This window comes from Panthera tigris, chromosome A2, assembly GCF_018350195.1.
Source record: "Panthera tigris isolate Pti1 chromosome A2, P.tigris_Pti1_mat1.1, whole genome shotgun sequence".
Classification (NCBI taxonomy): domain Eukaryota; kingdom Metazoa; phylum Chordata; class Mammalia; order Carnivora; family Felidae; genus Panthera; species Panthera tigris.
The window spans coordinates 62,724,217-62,749,188 of record NC_056661.1 but is presented as its reverse complement, the minus strand read 5'-3'; the positions used below and the strand labels follow the sequence as shown (position 1 = coordinate 62,749,188).

Below are 24,972 nucleotides of genomic sequence, written 5' to 3'. Positions count from 1 at the left end.
AGTGTATGTGATGCAGGCGGCATCTCAAAAGGGGATGGAAGAAACAAGACTGCTGGGGCAGCCGGGTGGCTCAGTAGGTTAAGCGTCCGACTCTTGGTTTCGGCTCAGGCCGTGATCTCACGGTCCATGGGATCGAGACCCGTGTCTGGCTCTGCACTGACGGTGTGGAGCCTGCTTGGGATTCTCCCTCTCCTCTCTCTCTGCTCCTCCCCCTCTCGCTCTACCTCTCAAGAGGGAAAAAGAAAAACAAGGCTGGGCTTGGGGCAGTTATCCGCTCATTAGAAAAATAAAGTTGCAACCATATCTCTCACTTGACAACATGAGGAACTTCCAACCGGTAAAAGATTAACAGGTGTAATTAAACCATAAAAATAAAACAAACCCTGTGGTAATTCCTGCATGGCACTGGCTAGAGGAAGACCTTTCCAAGTATGGTTCAAGCTTCAGAAGCCACAAAAGAAAAAAACATAAATTCCACTACATCCCAAACAACAACAACAAAAAACCTCTGTATGGCCAACAAAACCTTAAACAAAATAGGAAAAAAAAAGACTTGCCATTGATATCAGAAGGACTTACTTTCCCATATGTCAAGAGTCTCAAGAAGGCAACAATAATATCAATAGGTACAGAAATACAGCCCAAAAGTATGAACTGAGGGCTCACAGAAACACGTAAAAAGGTATTCAAATGTATTTGTTTTATGAAAAATGGAAAAAGTGACACGGAACCTTGTTTCAGCAGTGAAATTAGAACAATTCAAAAGTTCAATCACACTTTAACGGAAAGGCTTCGGAAAAACAGGCTCCCACACATTGCTGGTGAAAACGTGAACAGGCACAACCATGACGTAGGGAACGTGGCGATATCTAGCGACATTACAGATGCATATACCCTCTGACTCAACAAGATGTCATGTGCAAAAAAAAAAAAAATACGTGTATATACATGTTTGTACCTAGAAAGTTATTCATCAGCAGTGTTTAGCAGGAGGATTCCCACGTGGGTGGGAGCAAAATGTCCCACTGCATAATATTTTGTTTTCAGATCATGGGAAAACATTACCTACTTAGACATCAAACCTTTTTTATGACATGATCTTTTGCTTTCTTACATAATAGTTGTAAAGGAAAAACTCATTTCTGCCATGTTTCTCCTCTACTCTCACACGACGATCTGACCACTTTCTGATGCTGGATGTGGGCTTTTGTTCCCCCAACACCAAGCAAGTCTGTGACACCAGCTGGGCGTCCTGTGGTTTAGCTCCGTTCAGACACTAACCAGAGCCTGTGCAGATACCACAGGTTAAGGGCTCAGTCCCACCAGACTCTCTTCACCTGCGATGCCAAGTGGCAGGTCCCCAGGTTCCCCACAATATCTGTCCAACTTGGCTATGAATCAGAGGTTCTCATGACCACCTGTCCCGCCTTGGATTCAGTTATTTGCCAGAACACAGAACTGGGGGAAATAAGTATATTTACCAGTTTATTATATAATAAAGGACAAGGATGAACAGCCAGACAAAGATACATAAGGTGAGGTCTGGAAGGGTCCCACATACGCAGGCTTCTGTCCCTGTGGAGTTGGGGTGTGCCACCCTCCCGGCACATGGATGTGTCCACCAACGCAGAAGCTCTCTGAACCCTGTACTGTTGGGATTTTTTTTTAATTTTTTTTTAAGTTTACTTATTTATTTTGGGAAAGACAGAGGCAGTGTGAGCAGCAGAGGGGCAGAGAGAGAGAGAGAGAGAGAGAGAGAGAGAGAGAATCCCAAGCAGGCTCCACACTGTTAGTGCAGAGCCCGACACAGGGCTCGAAATCACAAAAACCGTGAGATCATGACCTGAGCCAAAATTGAGAGTCGGACACCTAGCAGACTGAGCCACCCAAGCGCCCCCTGTTGGGACTCTCAGGAGGCTTCATCACTCAGGCGTGATCAATCATTAACTCCATGCCCAGCCCCCCTCCCCAGTCTGGGGAATAGGGGTGGGACTGAAAGTTCCAAGCTTAGGATCACGGTTTGGTCTCCTGGTGAGCAGCCCCTACATGGGGTGCACCAAGAGTCCCCTGATTAAATCAAAGGCGCTCTTATCACCCAGGAAATTCCCAGGGACTGACAAGCTCTGAGTCGGGAAATGGGGCCAAAGACCACATGTTAGAGCAGTAAGATGCTGCTAGTGTTCTTGTCACTTAGGAAATGACAAGTGTCTTCTGAGCTGTGTGCCGGGAGCCCCGGGGCGGACATATGTCCTGTCTTATCATTTCCCCGTGGCCCAGGGGGAAAAGTGGATATTAAATAAGTAAAGGGAGAATGAGAAACAGAAACAGAAGGAAGAACATTTTTAAAAGGACAAAATGCAGAAATGGGAAGTCGGGACGCTTCTGGCACAAGAGACCTGGGACAGGGGTCCCCAGTGTGACCTGGCTCAGTGCTGGCTGGGCACATGAGGGAAGCCCGTGGCCCATCTGAAAGCCACGGCCCTGCGAGGACACAAGGAGAGAAGACAGATGCTGGAGAGCTGGTCTGTGCCTTCCTGAGCATGAGGACGCAGACGGGTCGTGCTGGTGGCGGGATGTCGGCACCATGTCGGCACAGGAAAGGGAAGCTTCAGCGCAGTCCTATCTGGTCCCTCTCTTGAGCGCAGGGTCCGCGAACCGAGCCTCAGGGCCACGGGATGCTCCCACCTGCTCCCAGCTGTCGCCGTTTCTGCCAAACCAATGCACCTAAGGTAACCAGCCCGTTAGCCAAACAGCCTACGCTGTGACCACGGCTCACATCCCCAATTCTCTGTAGTCCCCCATCTTTGAAATGGGGGTCATAGGGGTGCCCAGTTTACTCATTTAAGCATCTGACTCTTGGTTTCGGCTCAGGTCATGATCTCGCGGTTCGTGGGTTCGAGCCCCACATCAGGCTTCTGCACTAACAGCGCAGATTCTCTTGGGATTCTCCCTCTCCCTCTCCCTCTGCCCCTCCCCTGCTCTCCCTCTCTCAAAAATAAATAAATAAACATCTAAAAAAATAAGATGGCAGTAATAGCGCTTGCCGTATGGGTGTTTGTTATCAAAGTGATAATATCAGGAGAAGGTGATGTAGAAGCAATGGTCATCTAACTCACCCTGCTGACAGATACTATTTCAATGGCACCTTGTATGTGGGACACAGTAGCCAACAGATGCCCATGTCCCTTGTCCTCGGTGCTGGGTGTCCCCTTCCTCAGAACCCCAACCCTGAGCACTGTGCCTCATAGCTCTCGTGGGCTCCACAAATGTTAATTTAAAAAATATTTATGAAATGTACGGGGCTCCTGGGTGGCTCAGTCAGTTGAGCGAATGACTTCGGTTCAGATCATGATCTCATGGTTCATGGGTTCGAGCCCCGCATCAGACTCTGTGCTGACAGCTTAGAGCCTGGAGCCTGCTTCACATTCTGTGTCTCCCTCTCTCTCTCTGCCCCTCCCCTGCTCATGCTCGGTCTCTCTCTCTGTCAAAAATGATAAACATTAAGAAAAGATTTATGCAATTTATTGAAGTATTTTTCCTTCCACGTCTAAAAGATGAAGTCGCTGAAAAGCTATTTAAGCAAAACCATCCCGTAAACAGTACAGTTGTCAGAAGGCGTGCTCTCACACCACCTCTACAGTAAGCACACCCTCATTTTACAGTTTTTTCACATAAAAGAAAAAAAGAGAGAAATATCGCCTGTCAGATCCGATCCAAAAGCTCTGAGCTGTGCCAGTCTCTTTCCCCTTGCATAGGATTTCCAGCACTGCCTTGTGACAGGGGGACCACAGATGGGCCTCCCCGAAGGGACTGGAGGTGAGCAGTCACCTGCCCCCCATGGGGCATGTGCAGCTTCCAGGACAGACAGGCAGTAAACGCTTTTATTTGCCACACTGTAGCTGTATTTTCATTTTAGGACTAAATTAGGGCATTTCCTTGCACAATACACAAACATAACAAACAGCACCAGCACTGTTCCCTAGATCCTCCTGGGACTGATTTACCAACCGCTGAGGTGTGGCTGGTTTTTAAATCAGAAGGCTGTTTACTGGCTGGACTGACAGCAAAGGGAGAGTGCTCTGTGCTAGAAAACTCAAGAGCACACAGGTTTCTAGAGATCACTGCTGATCTTGCGCCTCACCCCACACTCATTTGGAAAAAACTTGGGGTAGCAGTGTCTGTATATTTAATGATCAGAACTGGAATTATTGGTTTACTGAATCCATTTAGTTTAAGAAAACTGTGAGGCTTCATACAGAAGATTCCTTTTCCCATTCAAGTAAACATCATTCCAGCTTAATTTTATGATTGCTGGGGCAAAATTCCCTCTATTATTTGGGACTTTGTCTATGCAGAATGTAAAATCACAGAAGTCTTCCTGGCGAGTTTAAAAAAATCTGTTTTGGGGCGCCTGGGTGGCGCAGTCGGTTAAGCGTCCGACTTCAGCCAGGTCACGATCTCGCGGTCCGTGAGTTCGAGCCCCGCGTCAGGCTCTGGGCTGATGGCTCGGAGCCTGGAGCCTGTTTCCGATTCTGTGTCTCCCTCTCTCTCTGCCCCTCCCCCGTTCATGCTCTGTCTCTCTCTGTCCCAAAAATAAATAAAAAACGTTGAAAAAAAAATTTTTTAAAAATCTGTTTTATTTTTTATGGCATGAAATTAAGTCATTTAAAGTAAAGAGCAGGGGCTTCTGGCTGGCTCCATTGGTGGAACGGGGTGACTCTTGATCTTGGGGTTGTGAGTTTGAGCCCTGTGTTGGGTGTACAGATAATTTAAAATTAAATTTAAAAAATAATAAAGATCAATATTGCATGAAACATTGTTTACAAAGATACATTCTTTTTTGAAACATTTTTTTAATATTTATTTTTGAGAGAGAGAGAGAGAGAGAGACAGAGCAGGGGAGAGGGAGACACAGAATCTGAAACAGGCTCCAGGCTCTGAGCTGTTAGCACAGAGCCCGATGCGGGGCTCAAACTCATGGACCGTGAGATCATGACCTGAGCTGATGTCAGATGCTTAACTGACTGAGCCATCCAGGCACCCCCCAAAATAATACGTTCTTAACATGGGTAATATAGTATTTGGAAAACCAGGCTGGATACAGTTGAAGGTATATTTCCTATTTTGTTTGTTTTTTTTAATTCTCTGCCATCATTTCTATCATGTACATTATAAGAATTTAACTGGGGCGGGGGGGGGGGTGGTTCCTGGATGGCTCAGTTGGTTAAGCATCCAAGTTTGGCTCAGGTCATGATCTCACGGCTTGTGGGTTCGGGCTCTGTGCTGACAGCTCGGAGCCTGGAGCTTGCTTTGAATTTTGTGTCCCTTCCTTGCTCTGCCCTTCCCTTACTCATGCTGTTCTCTCTCCCTCTCTCTCTCTCTAAGGATAAATAAACATTAAAAAAATTTTTTTTAAAGAATTTTAACTAGGATCTGGTAAAATTCATCTTGAGACAAACTTGCAGGATTATTGCTTAAGGTCAGTGTTGACATACCCCGTCTTTACCATATGAGAATGAAGGGAAAGCCCAAGCCTGGGGAGTGGAGCCAGGAGCTAGAAGGGGGAAGGGGCCCCTCAGCACCATTACAGGAAGGAGTGTCAATTATAGCGCCCCCCTCAAGAGCCCACAGCAAGACATCAGTTACAGGCTCCAACAGGGAAAGGTCTAGATCCCAACTCCTACAAGAAATGTACCGCCCTTGCAAATCTTCCTGGAGAAAACTTACAGCCCAGAAGCCCTGCTTTTCTCTAATAGTCCATCTTTGAAAACAAACTCTCCCAATTTCCTCCTTTTTCTCCACAAAAGAGCATTCTTCTCCTTTCTGCTATTCCTGTGAATAAACCCATTTTTTGGTTGTTGTTGGTAAAAAAAAAAAAAAAAACCCTCACTTCTAAGGATTCACAACCGGTGCTACTGATGAGATTATGAAGTGGGATTCGTGAGCCAACGGCTAAGCAAGAATTCTTGAGACATTTTTGATGCAAAAAGGTGACTTTATTACAGCACAGACGCAGGACCCACGGGCAGAGAGAGCTGCGCTGGGGTTGTGAGGGGAGGCGGATTACAGACTTTTAAGTTAGTGGAGGGAGGAGGTTAAGACTTAAAGTCTGTCTCTGAGGAATCGGAAGCAAGGCTTCCAGGACCTCGAGGGGCTGGTGCCGTGAAGATAAGGTTACTTCCGGTCTTTAACGATACAAAAACATTAAGGCACTGGGGGCGCCGTGCATTCCTCCAGGAAGGTGACCTTCCGCACGCATCAGGTGTCTAGGAAGGTGACCCTCCGCATGTGTCACGTCCGGCAGTGGGCGGTGAGCCGTGAGGCTTCATTGAAGCTGCATTTCTCTTGCCTGTGTTTCCCTCCTCACTGCCATCTGAGCCAGGAGGGGGGTTATAAACTGCCCTACTCCAGAGAGGTATAAATTTAAGTGATAATATTATTTAATGTTGAAAGGTCACTGGCCACCCTAACAAGTTTTTTATAAATAAACCAAGGGTTTTCTTTTTAATGTTTTAAATTATTTAAGGTTTATTTTTGAGGGAGAGACAGAGAGAAAGCACAAGCAGGGGAGGGGCAGAGACAGGAGAGGATCTTTTTAATGTTTTAAAACAATTGGAAATAGGTGTCACAAAATTCTTTCAAAATGTGAATCCTCAGAAACACTTCTCATTCTTGAGGATTGAGGACTCCAGAGTCACAAAAAGATCACCCTGGGGCTTGACCCTAGACCACCCATCCAGGGACTGACAAAAGATCCCACCTCTCCATGGGGGTGACCAGAACCAGATCCGGGTACACCCCTTCCCCCCCCCCCCCCACCGCCCCCACCTGCAGTCATGGCCCTGGACCCCGCCCCCTCGGGACGTTGACCTCCGCCTTACCGCCCTCCCCACCAACCCCTCCCTCCCCCGCCTTCCCCTAGGGTGTAACCCTGAGTGAGACTGGGAGCCGCCTCTCTGGCGGACCTGACCGGATCCCTCCTCCCCGGTGTGACCTCATCTGACATCCGGGACCCCGCCTCCGCCGGGGGCGTGACCCCGAGAGAGACCCCAGGACCTGTCTCTCAAGGAGACCTGACCCAGACCCCGCCTCCCCGGGGGTGTGATCCCGAGAGTGACGCGAGAACCGGCCTCCCTCCGGGACATGACTCTGTATCTCCGCCTCCCCCGCAGACCTGATTCGGACCCCGCCTCCCCAGTGTTTGTGACCTGAAGTGAGACCCGAGACCCAGCTCTCCCAGACCCTGACCCCAAACCCTGCCTAACCCGGGGATGTGACTTGGAGTGACACCGGGATCTATCTCTCCCAGAGACCTGACCCAGACCCCGCCTCTCCCAGGGTGCGAGCCGGAGTGTGACCCCTAACCCTCCTCTCCCTCAGACCTGACCCCAAACCCTGCCTATCCTGGGGGTGTGACCCCGACCCCGCCTCTCCCGTAGACTTGACCCGGGGATCCTGGATCCCCGCCTCTCCCGTAGACTTGACCCGGACCCCGCCTCCTCGGGGATGTGACCCCGAGTGACACCCGGGACCTCCCTCTCCCGCAGACTTGACCCAGACCCCGCCTCCCACGTGGGTGCGACCCCGAGCGTGACGCGAGACCCCGCCTCCCAGGGCACGTCACCCGGGATCCCCGCCTCCCCCGGGGCGGGCCGGACGGCGGAACCAATGAGCGCGCGGCGGCGTTTCCGGCGGGACGCTTAGGAGGAGACTCGAGTCCGCGGCCGACGGACGCCCCGCGCGGGCCCGCGTCCCGCCATGAAGTTTCGGGCCAAGATCGTGGACACGGCCTGTCTGAACCACTTCACACGTGAGCGGGGGCCGGGCCTGCCGCGGGTCGTAGAGAAGAGCGCGGGCCGGAAGGAGGCAGTGCGCGCGCCGGGGGGCGAATGGGGAGGGGCGCGGGCCGCAGGACGACCGGGTGGGGGTGGTGCGGGGCTGTAATGGAGGCCGTGGGCCCGTGGGAGGGGCGGCGGCGCGGGGGTGGGGGGACAGGGGTGCGCGAGCGGGGATGGTGGGCGGGAGGCCGCGGCAGGGGGTACGGGAGAGGGGGAGCGGGGATGGGGGCGGGGACCACGGAAGGGGTGGTGGCGCGGGGGTGGGGGGACAGAGGTAGGGTGACGCGGGTGGAGGGCGTGGGCCCGCGCGGGAGGGGTGGAGGTACGAAGACAGGGATGTGGGCCACGGGAGGATGGGGGGACAGAGGTGGAGGGAAAGGGATGGGGGTCGAGGGGCGCGGGGATGGGGGGCGTGGGGATGGGAACCCGCGGGAAGGGGGGGGGACGAGGATGTGGGCTCGCGGGAGGATTAAGGGATGGGGATTAGGGGGCTTGGAGCCAAAGGGGCGGGACACCCCTCCTCCCCTCCCCCCCCCCCCCCCCCCCGCAGGATGGGGCCATGGGAGTGGATGGGGCTTCTCTTCGGGAAGGATTGGGTGAACGGACCGGGGTGGGGACAGGCAGGCATGAGAGCAGGTGCCAAGGATTGTTTACAGAACTTGATTTCCATCCCGGAGTTTTTTATCTTAAACCTGCTGCTGTCCCGGATGGACAGTGTGTCCAGCACAGACATCCCTTCTGGTCGGGCTGCACTGGCCCTTGGCCCTGCGCTGCAGGCCTGGGGGGCCCCATTGCAGGCTGAGCCAGTGAATGCCTCACTGGGCTCCAGTTAACCTCCCCGCAGCCTTCCTTCTTCATTCCGTCACTCCTGGTATGAGGGTTATTGGGGGCCAGTGTGACCGACCGTGTTAAAACCCCTTTCAGTGGGTTATTTTTCCACCAGCAGTTTCACCATGTTCAGGGGGTTGTCTAAGCTCAGTTGTCCTGGTAATTCCTTGCTTTAACCCCCTGCTGCAGGCGTCAGCAACATGATCGCCAAGCTCGCCAAAACCTGTACCCTCCGCATCAGCCCGGATAAGCTGAACTTCATCCTCTCCGACAAAGTGGCCAACGGAGGCGTGAGCATGTGGTGTGAGCTGGAACAGGTGAGCAGAAGGTTCTGGAAGCCTGTGGACCGCACCCAAAGGCCACTGCAAAGGGACAGAGGCCCCCTCTTTTCCTGCCCTTAGGAGAACTTCTTCAGTGAATTTCAGATGGAAGGTGTCTCCGCTGAAAACAACGAGATTTATTTAGAGCTGACGTCGGAAAATTTATCTCGAGCTTTGAAAACTGCCCAGAATGCCAGAGCCTTGAAGATCAAGCTGACTAATAAACACTTCCCCTGCCTCACAGTCTCCATAGAGCTGGTGAGTAGGAGGGAGTGCTCCAGGACTTCCCAGCAGGGCTAGAAGTGGCTACAAGTCCAGGCTTTCTAATAGCACGTGGAAAACTAGTTGGTTTTATTTTTATTTTTTTTTAAGTTTATTATTTTTATTTTATGTTTATTTATTTTTGAGAAAGACAGAGCATGAGTGGGGGAGGGGCAGAGAGAGAGGGAGACACAGAGTCCGAAGCAGGCTTCAGGCTTTGAGCTGTCAGCACAGAGCCCCTATACAGGGCTCGAACTCATGAACTGTGAGATCATGACCTGAGCCAAAGTCAGACATCCAACGGACTGAGCCACCCAGGCGCCCCTATTTATTTATTTTGAGAGAGACTGAGCGAGGGTCAGAGAGTGGTGGGGCGGGGGGGGGAGAGTGAAAGAACCCCAAGAATTTCATGACCTGAGCTGAAACCAGGAGTCAGATGCTTAACCGGCTGAGCCACCCAGGTGCCCCTAGTTGGTTTTATTAAAAGCAAAGATGTGCCACAAATACTTGTTTTCTATTGGAGTCAGATTCCCTTGTGTATAAATAGTGCTGCAATCACACAATACTCAGCTGGGACGCTGCCTCTGCCCTTGTGGGAACACTTCTGCCTCTGCTCCAGTCTGCGTGTCCCTGCATCTCTGTTCCTCTTAGAGGTGTGGTCCCTTCATCTAGAAATCATGGTTCTTATACATTTTCCCCTTTGAAGGGTTTTCCCTACCTCATCTGTAACCCCTTTAGGTGATCTCTTGGTCTCCCAGAATTGCTGTGTGTTCAGTGCTGCTCCCAGAAGAATCTGACACCTGCTGCCTCAGGACGTGTCCCCCTTCCCCCAGACTCACAGCTCACAGGACGACGTTCTCACGTCTTAATGTGTTGTTCAAAGCCATGTGTGCATGGCCCCACCTATGCCATCTTGGAGCCACATCGCCTACTCCCACTGTCTAAGTGGTTCCTCGGATTGTCCCATTCTAGTCCAGCTCCCAGGCTTTGGGGACCCTGGGGCTCCTGCTTGGAATGTCCCCTTCTCACTCTCTGAAACCCCCTCTCCCATTAGTGCCAGTCCAGTGCCGCTCCTCCCATCGGCAGCCTCCCCCCCCTCGTGCTGTGTGTGCTGTGCCCCACTCTGGTGCGAGCGCTGTGCGCAGTTTGAAGTTCTTCCTGATAACGGATTCCTCACCTGTTCACTATGTTAGAGCCAATCAGAGTATTCCCCACCTCAGGACAAGCTTGTGTGTTTCCTCACTTGTTTAAGGAGAAACAGGATAGCGACGTGTGATGCTTTCTGTCTTAAAGCGCAGGCTAGGGGTGCCGGGGTGGCTCAGTAGGTTAAGCGTCCGAGTCTTGATTTTGGCTCAGGTCCTGATCTCACGGTTCATGAGTTGAAGCCCCACCTCAGGCTCTGCACTGACAGCGTGGGGCCTGCTTGGGATTCTCTCTCCCTCTGTCTCTGCCCCTTGCCCGCTCACACTCTCTCTCCTTCTCTCGCAAAATAAATGAATAAATATTGTAAATAATTAAAAATAAATAAATAAAAGGGCAGGATACGTCAATCTGTTGTTTCACGGAAGCCCCTGGACACGGATAAACATGGTTCTGTCCAGCAGTGTAGACGCTGCTGCATGCTGAGCTCACAAAGAACAGTCACGGTTCCTTCAGCAGACGGGTTGGCTTCTGCCTCACGGCTTCACATGTAGTGAGGGACAGGGTTCCCCTTGTCCCCATCTTCCCACCATGTTGTGGCACGATCTGAAATGTTGTCTCTCGGAGAGGCCTTTCTTGCCCTCCGTCTGGGAACTTCCCCAAACATTCATCTGGTCACTGCTTCATTTTCCTCCAGGCTGTGACCAGTGTGTCACATGCAGCTCAGACAAGGTCGTGTTTGTTTTCTTGCTTCCTGACCCATCTGTGTCCCTGGAACATGGGGACCGTGCCTTACTCCTCACACTCCCGACTTCAACAGGGCTCAGCAGGACAGGCACCACACCGGAAGTACTTGTTTTATGGACTCGGGTGAAAGAGTCGAGAACATTCCACGTAGATGCGGGGTCGGCTTCTACTTATTCTTCAGTTACTCTGGTTTTTCTACATTGACGTTATGAAAACATGTTCTCTCTCGGCAGTTATCAGTGTCGAACAGTAGCCGCATTGTGACACATGACATCCCCGTTAGGGTCATTCCTAGAAAATTGTGGAAGGATCTGCGAGAGCCTACAGTCCCAGACGCCGACGTGAGTGATGCCCGTCCTCTGCTTGCAAACTAAATGGTGTGGTTTGAAGTCCCTGATTTTAGTTACGGTCTTGCCATATGTTTCATTTGAAGATTGTATGTACCTGGGAGGAAACGAGAGTCATTTTTAAAGGATTCTCCAGGGAAAAAATTGGAATGTTTGCCTTCCGTTGTTTATATAAAATACCTTTAGACCGTGCTGCTCATGGTAGAAACGCCACACGCTTCACACTCAGGACAGAGAATGTCCTGCTCAGTCGTAGTGCTTCCATAAGACTAACCTAGAGTAGTCCTTGGGGGCAAGGTCACTTCTGTCCGTTTCCCAGAACTCGAGTTTTCCTTGTCCCATAAGGACTGGTGTCCAGGATTCGTGTAAAAGCGAGGAGGAGGGGCTGTTCCGGGCGTGCTGCCAGGAGTCCCAGAGCCCCTGACAGTGAGCGTGGTGCCAGAGGGTCCCTTACATTTTGCTCACAATCAGAGCAAGAAGGAATTGTGAAAATATACCGCGTAGGCTATTTACTGGACTCTGGGAGGCCATCCACACCGACCGGGAGGAAGACCGCGCTGTCTCAGGCAACGTCAGGGGCCGGGTCTGAGGGTCTGAGCGCTGGGGCCCGACCCACCCGCAGTGTCTGTGAGGTGGCAGGTGGTCCTGCGGGCTGTGCTGAGTCCCGTCCCCTGGGCGTGCGCAGGTGCACTTCAGCGGGAGGGCTGCCCCCCGGGAACCGGGAGGACACCATGGGGACGTGGGCGCCTGGGCGCGTACCGGTGCACGTCAGCGGGAGGGCCACCCCGTTGGAACCAGGTGGACGCCACGGGGACAAGGGCGCCAAGGTGTCCTGGAGGCAGGCGGGCGTCAGTAAGGTTGTAGGGTTGTTTTCTTTTCCTAATTTTGTTTTTTTTTTTAATTTTAATTTTTTAATGTTTATTTATTTTTGAGACAGAGAGAGACCGAGCACAAACGGGGGAGGGTCAGAGAGAGAGGGAGACACAGAATCCGAAGCAGGCTCCAGGCTCCGAGCTGTCGGCACAGAGCCCGACACGGGGCTCGAACCCACGAATCCCAAGATCATGACCTGAGCCGAAGTCAGACACTCAACCGACTGAGCCCACCAGGCGCCCCTCTTTTCCTAGTTTTAAAGGAGCTCTGTTCCCACAACTTGGAAACAGGATTTCAGAGCTTCTAAGCAACTGCACGTTTCCGACATAGGTGGTGAGCACCGTCCGTCCTTGGTTGCGTTAATGGTTTTTCTCCTCCATTCTGCAGGTTAGCATCTATTTGCCAGTCTTGAAGACCATGAAGAGCATCGTGGAAAAAATGAAAAACATCAGCAATCACCTTGTAAGTGGTCACTTGTTTAGCGAAGAGCTTTCCCAGCATCTTGGAGGTGTCAGGCTCGGGCTGAGTGTCCTGGGAGGAAGCCTCGCCCGGCAGAGGTGTGGGTGCATCCTCGCTCACCTGGTGGCGTCCCAGGGCGCAGGTCCCCCTGCCGAGGCGGGCTCGAGGACCCGGCCTGTGGTGGAGAGCCTGCAGTCTCAGATGTCCTGAGAAGCTGTTCTAGTGCTTTTCAGCCCCCTTCGTAGTGGGAGCCTTTGTGTTTGCCCTGACCCCTCATAGTCGTGTTTATAGTGCGTCAGGGATGCTTTCAGCAGATTCTTGTGCCCCGGACAGAGCGTCACGTTTCGTTTGATGTGTGTTTCTTTAACAAATCATTGGTATCAGCACAGCCGAGCGTCCTGTCCACGTACCACGTGTCTCGGTGAGCGCAGGTCCGAGCTGTCCCAGAACGCTGGTGTCCTGTGATGGCTTTCACGTCGAGCCAGTCGTCAGGCTGGGGGGCCGCCTCTGCGGCAAGTCCAGGCACCTGCAGAGAGGCTCAGGGAGGCCCACAGGGAAAAGCAGGGCAATTAATCCAAGGATCTGGTTGTTTGTTCTTTCGGTCCCATGGAAATGAGTCAGCAAAGTCGCTGAGACAGACCGAGTCATCGGAGGTGTTTTTCTCTTCTCTGGAATGTTTAAAAACAAAAAGTTTGTGGCACGGCCACTGCAGTCTGGAATACTCGGTGGAAAGTCAGAGTGGCCAAGTGCATAGTGAGCATGACTAGATGACCAGAATTCTGCATCTGAAGGTCGTGGCAAGAGAATGAGGGAAGAGAGGGCGCTAGCACTCTCGCATCCCCGTCCTGGAGGCGCTAGGAGGCCCTTGCTGAGACTCACAGCCTTGTCCCCACCTCCTTCAGTGGGGGATGCAGCCGTGGGGTGGTGCGTGTGGGACCCATGTAGGAGCAGGGAAGACATGTGCGGGGGCCAGGAGTCCCTGCCGCCTGCAGGTGCCACCTCAGACTCCAGCCCCTGAGGGCTTGTCAGCCCACCTGAGCTTCCGGTTCAGGATGGGAGGTGTGTGTGTGCTGGGGTCTGACATGGTTCTGCCTGCGCCCATGGTGGGAGCTGTGTCCTGCTATGTGTCACCTGTTAGCTTACGAGCCACTTAGAGCTATGTACATCAGCTTAATGGTGACAGCAGGTGGAACAGTGTCGTGACCTGGTGGCAAAGGGGAGTCCTCGGGGCCACACAGATCTGGGCCCCCTCCTGGCCACTCTACCCAGCCTATGGGCCCTGTCCTGGGTGTCACCCGAAGTGGGCAGGATCGCGCACCTTCACGGGGGCTTTGCGACTTTCCACAGATGGAGAGGTAGGTACCTTATGTTCAGTGCTCAGTACATTGAGTCAGCGCTGCAGAGTGGTAGGTAATTACCATTGAGAAGATCACTGGAAGAAGCAAGATCCCATCTAGACCCTTAAGAGACAGAGGATGTTGGTGAGGGCAGCGTTCTGGTGAGTTCCAGAGTAGACATAAGCGGCCAGGTGTCAGAGACCCGTCGTTTGTCAGTTCCCTCCCTGGGTAGTGGCAGAACGGTGGCCGTGCACCAGACACTGGCTGTGCTCAGGGGACGTAGAGCTAATCATGTGATGTCTCAGATTTCTGGATTCAGAAGAAAGTGGAAGAGAGCGTTAAAGGCTGAAGTGAATCCGGAACCACTGTGAGCTGCTTTCCTGAATTAAGTCTATATAAAACCACTGTTTTTCAAGAGCAGCGAGAGTTTACAGATTATTGTGTGTTGTTTTAATCCCATAGTGTTTCCAGATTCTATGGGAGTGCGCTTAGAAATACAACGGTGTATTTCTGGGTTCACCAATAAAGTTGACAAGAAACGCTTAACGTTTGAAGGCATGATTCCGATATTATGCAACCGTGAAGTTGGAGGACTGTTTTCTACTTAATATTAAAAGCCTCAGGGGTGCCTGGCTGGCTCTGTCATGGAGCATGTGACTCTCGATCTCATGGTCATGAGTTCCAGCCCCACGTTGGGTGTAGAGATTACTTAAAACTATAACCTTAAAAAAAAAAAAAAAAATGCCAGGGTGCCTGGGTGGCTCAGTCGGTTAAGCATCTGACTTCAGCTCAGGTCATGATCTCGTGGCTCGTGAGTTCAAGCCCCCCATCGGGCTCTGTGCTGACAGCTCAGAGCCTGGAGCCTACCTCGGATTCTGGGTCTTCCCCTCTCTGCCCCTCCCCACTCGTACTCTGTCTCTCTCTCTCTCAAAAATAAATAAACATTAAAAAACATATTTTAAGTAATAATAAAAAAACCCTCAGAAATACTAGCTCAGTCAAGTTCAGAAAGGTTTTGGTTTTGTTTCTAGAATGAGAAATGCTCGGAGTTCACCGGTGTCAAGGAATATGAATGAGGGGTACTAAGCTGCTCACTCAGTGTAGGTAGACGTAGCTGCCTCCAGCGTGCAGGCAGGGCACCTCCACCATCCTAGGTCCCCCGCTGCCCCTTTGTCTTTCCACTGCCTCACACGCCGTCCTGTACTGGTGGGTGAACAAGATGTTGACCTGCAAACTGCCACATGGGCTCCCCAAGACCTGCTGGGCGTTAGAAGTGGGCAGATGCGGACTTGGGAAGAGAAATCAGATCAGATCAGTGAAACTGGAAGCTGTTCGGTGGCACAGATCTTACTATGAACATCACTGGTAGATCCTGTCCCGTTAAAAAAACCCCAGGGTTGGTGTGGAGGGTGGAGCTTGGAAGGAATGTTGTCTGACCCTCAGAAGCCTCACAGGCCGGAGAGAGGCCCCGGGATGGGAGGGTGGGAGGTGGGTCCTGGGGTGGTGTGCTGCCCCTCACAGGCAGGGGAGAGGCCGGGATGGGGGGGTAGGAGGCAGGGGGGTGGGGGTGGGGTGGCCGGCACCCTGTGTGCTGGGGGTGCGGAGGGGCACCAGCGACTGGACGCTGCAACGTCTCCAGACCTTTCTGAACTTGGAAATCTCCCCTGCCAACCTCCGCGCCTGGTTTTTAAATAGAGGGTCACATTCCCACGAATTCTCAAGGTTTTGTGGTTATGCTGCATTTGTAGCTATGACCCAGGGTGCGGCCAGCTGAAAACAGGGCAGTTGGCCAGCTTCTAATTTCCTTGGTCCCTTCCCGTGTGTAGTAGTTGTCAGAGCAGAGCGTGGTTCTACGGTCTCTGCCCGTAGGCGGTGGGGATGCAGGTTGTACTGCACAGGGACGGTGAAGGGCTCACAGTCCTGTAGAGCGGCAGTCTATCTGGTCACTTGGGAAGGACTAGTGGGGGCAGCACCGGTTAGTCTCTAGGTGCACGGGGTCCAGTGCGGCCCCTCCAGTGTCTCCCTGTGAGCGGGGGGCTCTAATGAGGGGGGAGAGGCCTGGGGAGGGACTGGGGGCTTTTCCATCCCCTCAGAAGCCACCATGGGCTGTTTGGGGCCAGTTTCCCTCAAGGCGCGGGCAGCGTCCCCGGAGGTGGCCCCTCTTCTGGCTCTCCTTTTGGACGACGTGGACTTCCTCGTGTTTTACCTGTGGCTCTCTTCAGGGCGTGTGGTCTCTCTGTTGCTCCATAATTCCTGTTTTTCGTCTGTCCGTCCATCTCATTTCCTCTTACTGCACTCTCTGGGCCCACCTGTGCCTTCCTGGTCTCCTTCCCTCTGCGATCCTCGATCCTCTCATCTCATCCGCTCCCACTCTGTGCCTGCATGAGGTCTGGTCACCTCCCAGCTCCCCCGACTCTTGACTCAGGCTCTTTTTTCTCATCTGTCCCCTTGATGAGCCAGACCTAATCCCTTACACTTCGCGTCCACTCTGTAGCACCTGCGGGCTCCAGATGCCCTCTGGCCAGGGGTTTCTCTCTCTCTCTCCCCCTTATCCCCCTGCCACAAGATCTCCATTTGGACCCTGACCACAGACCTTTCAGGAGTTCTCTTAGAGCGTGGATTTTCATTGTAGCTGTGGGAGCGGACCAGATGATTTCTCGCTCCAGAACTCCGCGTTCTCAGTCCTGTTGTGGCCACAGCTTGTCACAGCACGCTGCCGCCCCCCTGCGTGCCATAGCAGCCCTCCCCGCATCACCTCTCCCTCTTTCTCCTTCTCTCCTGTAAGCCCCACACCCCTGTTTCGCTCACCTTGAACATTTGCTCCCGGGGTTTCTTCTCAGCACAGGCTCTTCCTGCGGCCTCCCCCGCCCCTTGCCCCATGTGCCCTGGCAGCCCCCCCCCCCCCCACGGCTTCCGGGCCTCCACTCAGGGGCCCCCTCTGGGCATTTCTGAGCTCCCTGTGTCGCTGGTGCTGGGTGGGTCTTGGTGCCGTCATGGGGTGGCCTTGTCACCTGGTTTCGTGGAAGCTGATGTCTTCTTTCCCCCTTTACCCCTTTTGTTTTGCTTTGCTTTTTTAAGACTGTAAAATACTCAATTTGCAGATCATTGAAGCAAACCTAAATGGAGAATTGAACTTGAAAATAGAAACGGAGCTAGTGTGCGTTACAACCCACTTTAAGGATCTCGGGAACCCTCCATCAGGTGAGTTTTCTGGCGGGTTGTGTTTTGCCTTTAATACGTTGTTTCAGGTGCACAGTTGCTGAGATCTCTGCCTGGAAAACGGGTGGAATTTGGCTGCCCGAGTTTCACGCTCGGGGAGAGAATAGACAGCCGAGGCCAGAGCAGGGAAGGTCGGCCTCCCAGGCCTGAGGGCGGTGCCTGCCCCTTGGTCCCCCGGAGCCCTGGCGGCTCTTCAGTGCCCGTCTGCCCGCTTCTCACCTGGGGCGGCATCACAAGGTGGAGAAGGTCTCCTCCCTCCTGCGTACGTCCCAAGTGTTTATGAAATCAGATTAACAGATAGATGCCTTCCTCACCTGACAGATTTTTCCTCCCTACACGGCGACAGAGACCGTGGGACCAGTTCAATAGCAGGGGACAATGGGGTCCCTGACTGGGTGGTCTGTGCCTGCAGGGCTCGAGGCCTGGATGACACACTCGGCGGGTGGTGCCGCGGTCGCGAGGCAGGGTCCCGGGGACGTGCGCCAGTCGTGTGAAACCGGCTCAGCTCTGCGCAGCCTCCCTCCCGAACACAGGATGGGCCACCACTTTTACAGTCCGGATCTACCACCACAAGTTGGCTTGTCGATGACCCGTCGTGGCATAGCGTAGCGAGGGGTTTTCACTTGGTGGCGAAGGGCGTACGTTCCTGCCAAGGGAAATCCGCGTGATGCAGGCTTTGCTAATCGTTGTGCGGGGGGACTGAGCTTGGTGACACTGGCTTTCTTTAGTTTGATAAATTGCACAGAGGGTCTGGTTTCTGGTGTTTGCCGGAGTTGCAAGGACCTTTTCTCTCGTTTCATTCCACTTTAGAACAGGCAGTCTTGTATTAGCGCCTGACAGTCCCGCTCCTCCGTGTATGTCAGGGGACTGACACATGCGTTTTCTTCCACTGCAGTGGGGACAGCAGGTCAGATTTCATGTCACTGTAAGTGAAGATTCTCTGGAAATCTGCCATGTAGTTTAAAGAGAAGGACTTGATAAATGCTCGCTTAGCGTCTGGCAGCGTCTCCAGGCTCCAAGAGCCAGCAGTCACGTGGATCATTGATCTAAACAGGCAGCTTGCCGCCTCCGGGCTCCCCCGACCCCCGAGCTGTGTGTGTCGTTTCAGCCTCTGAAGACGCGTCTCAGGATAGAAACCCGGAGCAGATGGCCGAGGTGCGCATCGATATCCGGAGGCTCCTGCAGTTCCTCGCCGGACAGCAAGTGAACCCGACAAAGGCCGTGTGCAGTGAGTGCACGTTCAGGTCGCCTGCAGGGGGTGGGGGGGTGGGTCTCGCATCTGTGCGCTCTCCTAAGTGCAGAACAGCTCGGTCACGTGGGCGTTTCCCAGGGCAGTTTTCCCGGATTCAGCAGCACCTGGAGATTCTGATCCGGGGCCCTGCAGCCACTCTGGCTCGGCTGCCTCGCCCGGCCACCACGCGTGGGTCTGCGCCTAAGGAGAAGCTTCCGGAGGACGGCTGCTGGTCGTCCAGGCTGCTGTGTTAATCTGGCCCGACAGCCTGACCCCACTGGACTTAGACTTAAGGTCCCCTCGTATGCCTTTATTTCCCCTCTGTGTCTAAACCTGAGCGGTTCCTCCTCCACTCCCGTTTCTCCCGTTTCTCCCGTTTCTCCCGTTTCTCCCGTTTCTCCTCGACTGCTGACTTTTCCTGCTGGCCCTGTGACTGTGGTGGGTCCTGTCTGTCTTCCTCGGCCATACACCTGCTTCTCGGCTCTTGCCATTTATTGGCCACACGTGAGGGAGGGCTTACTCGCCCTGAACTTTTCGAGGCTCTTTCTGTCTCCTTGTCACTCTGACCACAGCAAGTGGAAGGGAGCTACACCTTTTGTGGAAGAACCGTCAGGCTGCATGCGCAGCACCAGTGGGCGGAGCCGGGGACGGCCACCAGATCGCCCGCACCCAGGACAAGGAATAGAAGATGCTAGGTGGCTGTGCCAAGGAATGCCAGCCCTCCAAGAGAGACAGGAAGCGAAGCAGATCATGGGTGGGCAGTTAGCGCGTCAGGAAGGCACTGGAAGGGGTGAGGGGGTGTGAGGGGGTGTGTGGAGGACAGAGGGCCGGGGCGAGGGAGGGAGCTGGTGCAGCTGGGCCTTAGGGCGGGTGCTGGTGTCCGCCTGCACCGAATGCTGAGAACCCTTGGCCTGGCCTGGCGCACGTTCATGATGCTGAGGGCGGTGGCTGTGTCTCAGCGCAGGGTCCTCACAGACTCCAGACAGCTCTCCCACCTGCTGCCAGGCTCCTGACCGCTGCCGGGTGGCGCGACCGTGGTCCTGGCTAGCGGTCCAGGTGGTACCTGGGTCCCGCAGCCCGACCCCATGCAGCGCGGCGGCATTGGCCCTGCGCATGCCCTCGCCCTCGCCCTCATGGCCCGCCCAGGACAGAGAGCTTGTCTGTTCTAGGTGAGGCAGCCATCTGAACTGCCTGTGCCTTGGGGAAGGTGACTTGGAGTCCCCAGAAGTAGCAGATTGTGACAAAGCAAAATTGGATTGCTCCTACCCTTTCCTTAGTCCCTCAGCCCTGCGTCTGTGCCTGTAGTTTCCGCCTCCGTGGTGGCGTCCCCCAGGTCCGCTTCTCCACCGTCCCGCCTCCAGGGCATGCTGGCTGCCCTTTGCCCTCAGTCTCCAGCCGCCGCGGCTCCTGGAGGGTGTTCCTGCTGGTGCCGTGCCCCTTCCCGGCCTCCATCCCCTGGGACTGCTCCCTCCTTGGCTTGGCACTTGCGGCCGGCCCACCCTGACAGACTTCATCCAGCCCCAGCCCTGCTTGCCTCTGAGGCCCGCAGTGCGGCCTGCCCTTGGCTCCCGGGCACAGTCCTGCCCCCGCCCCCTCAGTGGCTGTGGGCCTGGCCGCTGCCCTCACTCCTGTGCTCACTGCTGTGGAATCGAGCAGAGTGATGAGCTCCACCCTCTGGGCTTGTGCACCTGCCATCGCGCAGCGCGGCGCCTGACCCAGGCCCCTCCTGCGCTCCGGCCTGCGCTGCAGCCTGTCCCCCGTGGTCTGCGGGCCACCGTGCTCGGCCTTCTCACCTCACTTAGCTTGCTCGTGGGTGGCAGACACGTTTTCTTAGAAGGACACTGATTTGGCAAATGAGGGCCTCTCACCAGAGTCCTTGGCCTCGTCTCCCTGGCTGTGGGTGGTCACGTCGCGGGGAGTGGAGCCGCAGGGAGGCCGGGCTCCAGGAGAGGGGCCCCTGCGTGCGAGCGCTGGCTGCGGCCTTGTGGTGACAGGTCTTCTTCTCTCCCCAGACATCGTGAGCAACAAGATCGTCCATTTTGATTTGCTCCACGAGGACGTCTCCCTGCAGTACTTCATCCCCGCCTTCTCGTAGGCCGCGTCTGGCCCCCTCTTCCCTCGGTTCCGTGCTGGTGGGAACTGGAGCTTGCGGAGCACAGTTGGATAAACACACTACTTCGTGTTGCTTCTTGTTCTCATGTCTGTTTTGTTAAGACGCGGCAAAGAAAAGGAAGAGTTTCTTTATGCAGGCTTCAGGTAGCCGAGGCTTCTAGGAGCTGCCCGACGACCCTGGCTCTGCTCCCCGGAGCCGGATGACGGGCGAGGGCGGCCCTCCCACGGCCTTGGTTGCACAGAGCGTCACGGGGTCTGTGGGGGGCTGTCTGGCTGCAGTGTGTGGAGCCTTAGCTGCCGGTCCTCCCAGGTTCCTGGGGCCATTGTCCGTCCTGGGTCACGATCCTCCCTGTTCCGCCTCCCCCTGACGTTCGGATCTTGTGTCCCTCGTGGTCCGCGGGCTGCCATGCTCGGCCTTCTGATGTTCTGGAAAGCACAGCCGCGTGTGTAGGGGAGGGACAGAGACCTCCAGTAGCCTGTGTTCAGGGCCGAGACCACGTCTCATCCCCCGGGGCCCGCCCCGTCACGTCCCACCGTGGCAGCCTCTCCTCTGCCCTGTGGATGGGGACGTCGTGAACAGTGTCTTAACTCACGCGACAAAGCCGAGAAGTAAGGCAGTTGCTCCGAGGAAGAGGAACAAGTGGGAAATCTGCAACGTGGAAAGTTTCCTTCATGGCCTCTTCTGAGTACTCGGTGCCAGCTGGGTATTTGAGCGCCTCTTCCGCTGCTCGTCAGGTGAGTTCAGATGGGGCGGAACGTTTGTTCATGTCGCCCTAAGTGAGCACATCTCTCTTCGGCTTGTAGCAAAGTTAATTCTAGCTGCAGCGTCAAACTTAGAAATCGTGATGTTCAATGGGGCAGTGCCTGAAAATAGTTTACAAAAGCGGTTTGGCTCTGTTTTGTTTTTTTCTGTTTGTTTTGTTTTGGTTACAGAAAATGTATTAGTCACCAACCTGGAAAATTGTTTACTTTTGCTTATTTAAACGATTTTTAACACATAACGAAGATAGAATGCTGTTTGTGAGTGTAAGTTAGCAGTAAAGTAGCACATCCTTCATCTGTCCGACATAGCAGGGCCCGTTCTCTGCCCCAGTGCGTAGCCCGTGTTTGGCATTCTGTTGTCCAGCGTCAGGTGACGTGGGCACAGCTGCTCAGACACCTGAGATTTTGCCGAGTGGGTTTCGTGACCTGCCCGGGGCCACACGGCTGGTGGCGGGGATGGGAGTGGCACCCAGGCCGGCGTCTGATAGGAAGCCCTCTCCTCCAGGCTCTGCCGTGCGGCCGGAATGATGAGTCCCACCTTTCAGAATCCGTGTTTACCAGTCATTTCCTGAGTCTGGGAGAGTGTCATAGTCTTAAATCTGCTGTAGGATAGCACGTTTACATGCAGTTTTTAAATGTCCTAAACCACATGTAATTTCTCTCTGGTTTGTACAGTGTTAGTTTAAGTAATGCTGGATTTTGATGGTTTTATGGGTGGCCCGAGTCTGTGCGGACTGGCCACACAGCCTTCCCTGGGGGTCAGGACGGTGGGGTCTGTTTCTGATTCTCTGGAGGACTTGCGGCTTGGTGTTCCCCAGGGCCCGGCCTCAGGACCGGCCCCTCAGAGCCTTGAATGAGGATGGCTGTCCCTCCACCGCCAGGGAAGCTGGTGGAAACCGCAGACTTAGGGGAGCCCAGGGTGCCGCTTTATTGGGCAGTATACCAGGGTGAAAATCTGGTAGGTCGGGAATAGCGGTTTAGTCCGCTTAGAAACACGCACGTAATTTGAAAGGTTAACTTCTTTCGGGACTGGCACCTGGGAGTGCTGAGGTGTCTCAGTCGTGTCCAGCACCCTGGAGATACCCCCTGCATGGCTGTTCTGTGCTCAGGCCCCCTCCTTCATGCCCCCGTCCGCTGTGCTGGCTCAGAGGTGTGCAGGAATACCCGACCTGGCAGCTCATGACTAACGTCCTTGCGGGTCCCTCCGGGCCTGGCACAGGACCCACTCCAGCGACCCTGGAACATGACCTCCACATTTTCCTGGGCTGGAACCATGGCTGTGCCCAGACGGGGAAGGTGTTGAATGGCATTCAGGTTGTCATAGGTGTGGCCAGATGGGTGGGGCTTCACTTTGAAGAGATAAGGCTGTGTCCTTTTATGTGGATTCCAGTGGGGGGTCCAGGAGGAATCCTGAGCCCCTGGGGTGTCCTTGAGCCAGCAGGTAGGAGCTCTCTGTGGGGGACAAGGAGATACCTTAGCCAGCAGACAGTGCCTGCTGGGGTTGGGTTGGATATTTATTACGTGTGGAGCCTTCAAGGAGCCTTCAAAACAGCCATGTGCCCTTTCATCCACTACTTGTGCTTATAGGAATTGACACACGGATTATAATCAGAGGTGTTCTAACATTCTTGTACTGAAACAACATGAAATATCCTAAATACGAGTTTATGGGGGATTTGTTGAATCATCTGTGGTTTGACAGTATTTCCTACTCTAACAGCAACGTTGCAGAAGGAGCGCCCTGGCTGGCATGGTGTTTACGGTGCACCGTTTGTCACGGAAAGAAGCCCAGACACTCGTGTGTACTGTGTGACTCTGGTTCTGAGGACACAAGTGTCTATAGGGGAGAGAAGGGCTGGAAAACCTACACCAGCACCTACACCTGATCATTGCTGAATGTTTTACTTCGATCTTTGTAAACCAGGGTATTTTCTAGAACTCTTATGATGAGTTTTGTCACAAAAAAAAATTATGTTTTAAAGGACTAGCAATAATATTTGTTACTTGAATGCAGTCCATAATCACCTGGCAACTAGAGTTTCCGGAACATCGGACTTTAGATTCTGCATTTCCACACATCCTTTCCTAAGCAGAAAGCTGAAGTCTCACTAGTCGTGTTGCAGGAAGGTCACAGCACGGCGTCCGCGTCCACAAGGTGCTCTGCATGGCAGCGTGATTGCCGCCTCTGTGGTGAGGGGTGCGGACAGTTGCCGGGGTCCAGGCTGGTGGGGCTTCTCAGGTCTGTGATGAGCGGAGACCCCTGGTAGCATGGGGTAGGGGGCCGCCTCCCTGAGCCCCACTGACCGTGACCTGCATGGGGAGAGCCCCTGTTCCCCTGGAGACCCGGGGAGATTTGGGGAGATGCTGACCCCAGTCCTGGGCAAGGCCTCTAGAGCTGAAGTGCAGCCATTGGGTGAAAACCTCACACGAGACTGGTCCTGGGGGGTCTGCTGCTGGTCAGCAGTTACCGCACACTGTGACCACAGCTCCTGGCGGAGGGTGACCAGCCCAGCGGAACACCATGGGGGGGATCCCCAAGTCTGGTTTCCTGGGCGGGGTCCTCCCCTGCTGGCCGCGGCCACTCGGGCTGAGCCTCCCCTCCTGCTCTGTCCTCCCCTCTGCTCCTCCTCTTACTGGGGGCACGCTGCTCACCTTCCGTGCAGGGGCTCCGCCAGAGTCCGGGGCCTGCAGTCTTGTCACATCGGAGGGTAACACTCAGTGTGATTTCGGGGTGCTGGCTGGCTCATCTGTTCCTAGTGACACAGGGGACCTCCCTTCCTGTTGGACACGTCTGGGATGACCTGGAGTGGGTGGGTGGTGGCACTGCTCGGCTGTGCAGGGGCCCCACCCGCCTGAGGATTCCCGCCCCAGACTTGCATGGCCACAAACGAGTTTCCCATGCTGATTTGCTCTCTGCTTTTTGATGTCTCAGTTATCTGTACACGGTAGCTGTGTTTGGTGAGGATGGAGGGGGCCGCTACTCCAGATAAAGGGACAGAGGAGTGGGCGGCGCTGACACCAGTGACCGTACCCTGCTCACACATAACAACATGTATTTTGGACCCTAATAAATTCCCCCATCCCATGTGTTGCGCTTTTTAAATTGCTGCCTTGGAACAAGATACGTGCTAAAGTGGTTGTGTTAATTTACCGTTCATAACGTATTTTTTAAGAGAAAAATCAAAGTGATCCCTAAATCTTTAGTGCCGGATAATGACTTCTGTGACTTCTGTGACTTCTGTGTCCTGTCCGTGGAATTGTTCTGTGCGACTTTGCAGACGGAGAGGGAAAGAGGGGTGGAGGGGAGAGGGAGGGAGGGGGAAGGAGAGGGGAGGGAGGGAGAGAAGGAAGGAGTGGGAGAAGGAAGGAGAAGGAAGCAGAGAAGGGAAGAGGGAGGAGGAGAAGGGGGCCGGCGGCAGGAGGGGGCGGGGAGGAGAGAACAATTAGAAAACAGTCAGGCTATCAGGATGTCCGCCCTGCCAAGTGGCCAGGGTACCG

General features: G+C 54.1%; 2 protein-coding genes across 3 annotated transcripts in view; both read left to right on the top strand.

The window, feature by feature from the left end:
- The first annotated feature begins 7,685 nt into the window (after positions 1 to 7,685).
- HUS1 (HUS1 checkpoint clamp component) lies at positions 7,686 to 20,785 on the top strand. Of its 2 annotated transcripts, none has more exons than XM_042963117.1 (8): positions 7,686 to 7,810; positions 8,856 to 8,983; positions 9,068 to 9,244; positions 11,368 to 11,475; positions 12,742 to 12,816; positions 17,252 to 17,351; positions 18,478 to 18,597; positions 20,613 to 20,785. In XM_042963117.1, the coding sequence occupies exons 1-8, from the start codon at positions 7,759 to 7,761 to the stop codon at positions 20,693 to 20,695; spliced, it is 843 nt and encodes a 280-aa protein (XP_042819051.1). In that variant the 5' UTR covers positions 7,686 to 7,758; the 3' UTR covers positions 20,696 to 20,785. The 2 variants fall into 2 exon arrangements, with proteins under 2 accessions (XP_042819051.1, XP_007073539.1); XM_007073477.3 differs by lacking the exon at positions 7,686 to 7,810 and adding an exon at positions 8,507 to 8,709.
- Positions 20,786 to 20,879: 94 nt separating this feature from the next.
- PKD1L1 (polycystin 1 like 1, transient receptor potential channel interacting) overlaps positions 20,880 to 24,972 on the top strand; it is a 115,854-nt gene continuing 111,761 nt past the window's right edge. Inside the window, 1 exon segment of the mRNA XM_042963126.1 lies at positions 20,880 to 21,447. Within this exon segment, the coding sequence (XP_042819060.1) occupies positions 21,385 to 21,447 (63 nt within the window). The 5' untranslated portion in view covers positions 20,880 to 21,384.

Coding starts and splice junctions, on each gene's coding strand:
- HUS1 (XM_007073477.3), top strand. CDS start 8,649: ATGCCTCACTGGGCTCCAGTTAACCTCCCCGCAGCCTTCCTTCTTCAT. Junction 9,245..11,367: donor TCACAGTCTCCATAGAGCTG/GTGAGTAGGAGG, acceptor CTCTCTCGGCAG/TTATCAGTGTCGAACAGTAG. Junction 12,817..17,251: donor AAAACATCAGCAATCACCTT/GTAAGTGGTCAC, acceptor CTCAATTTGCAG/ATCATTGAAGCAAACCTAAA.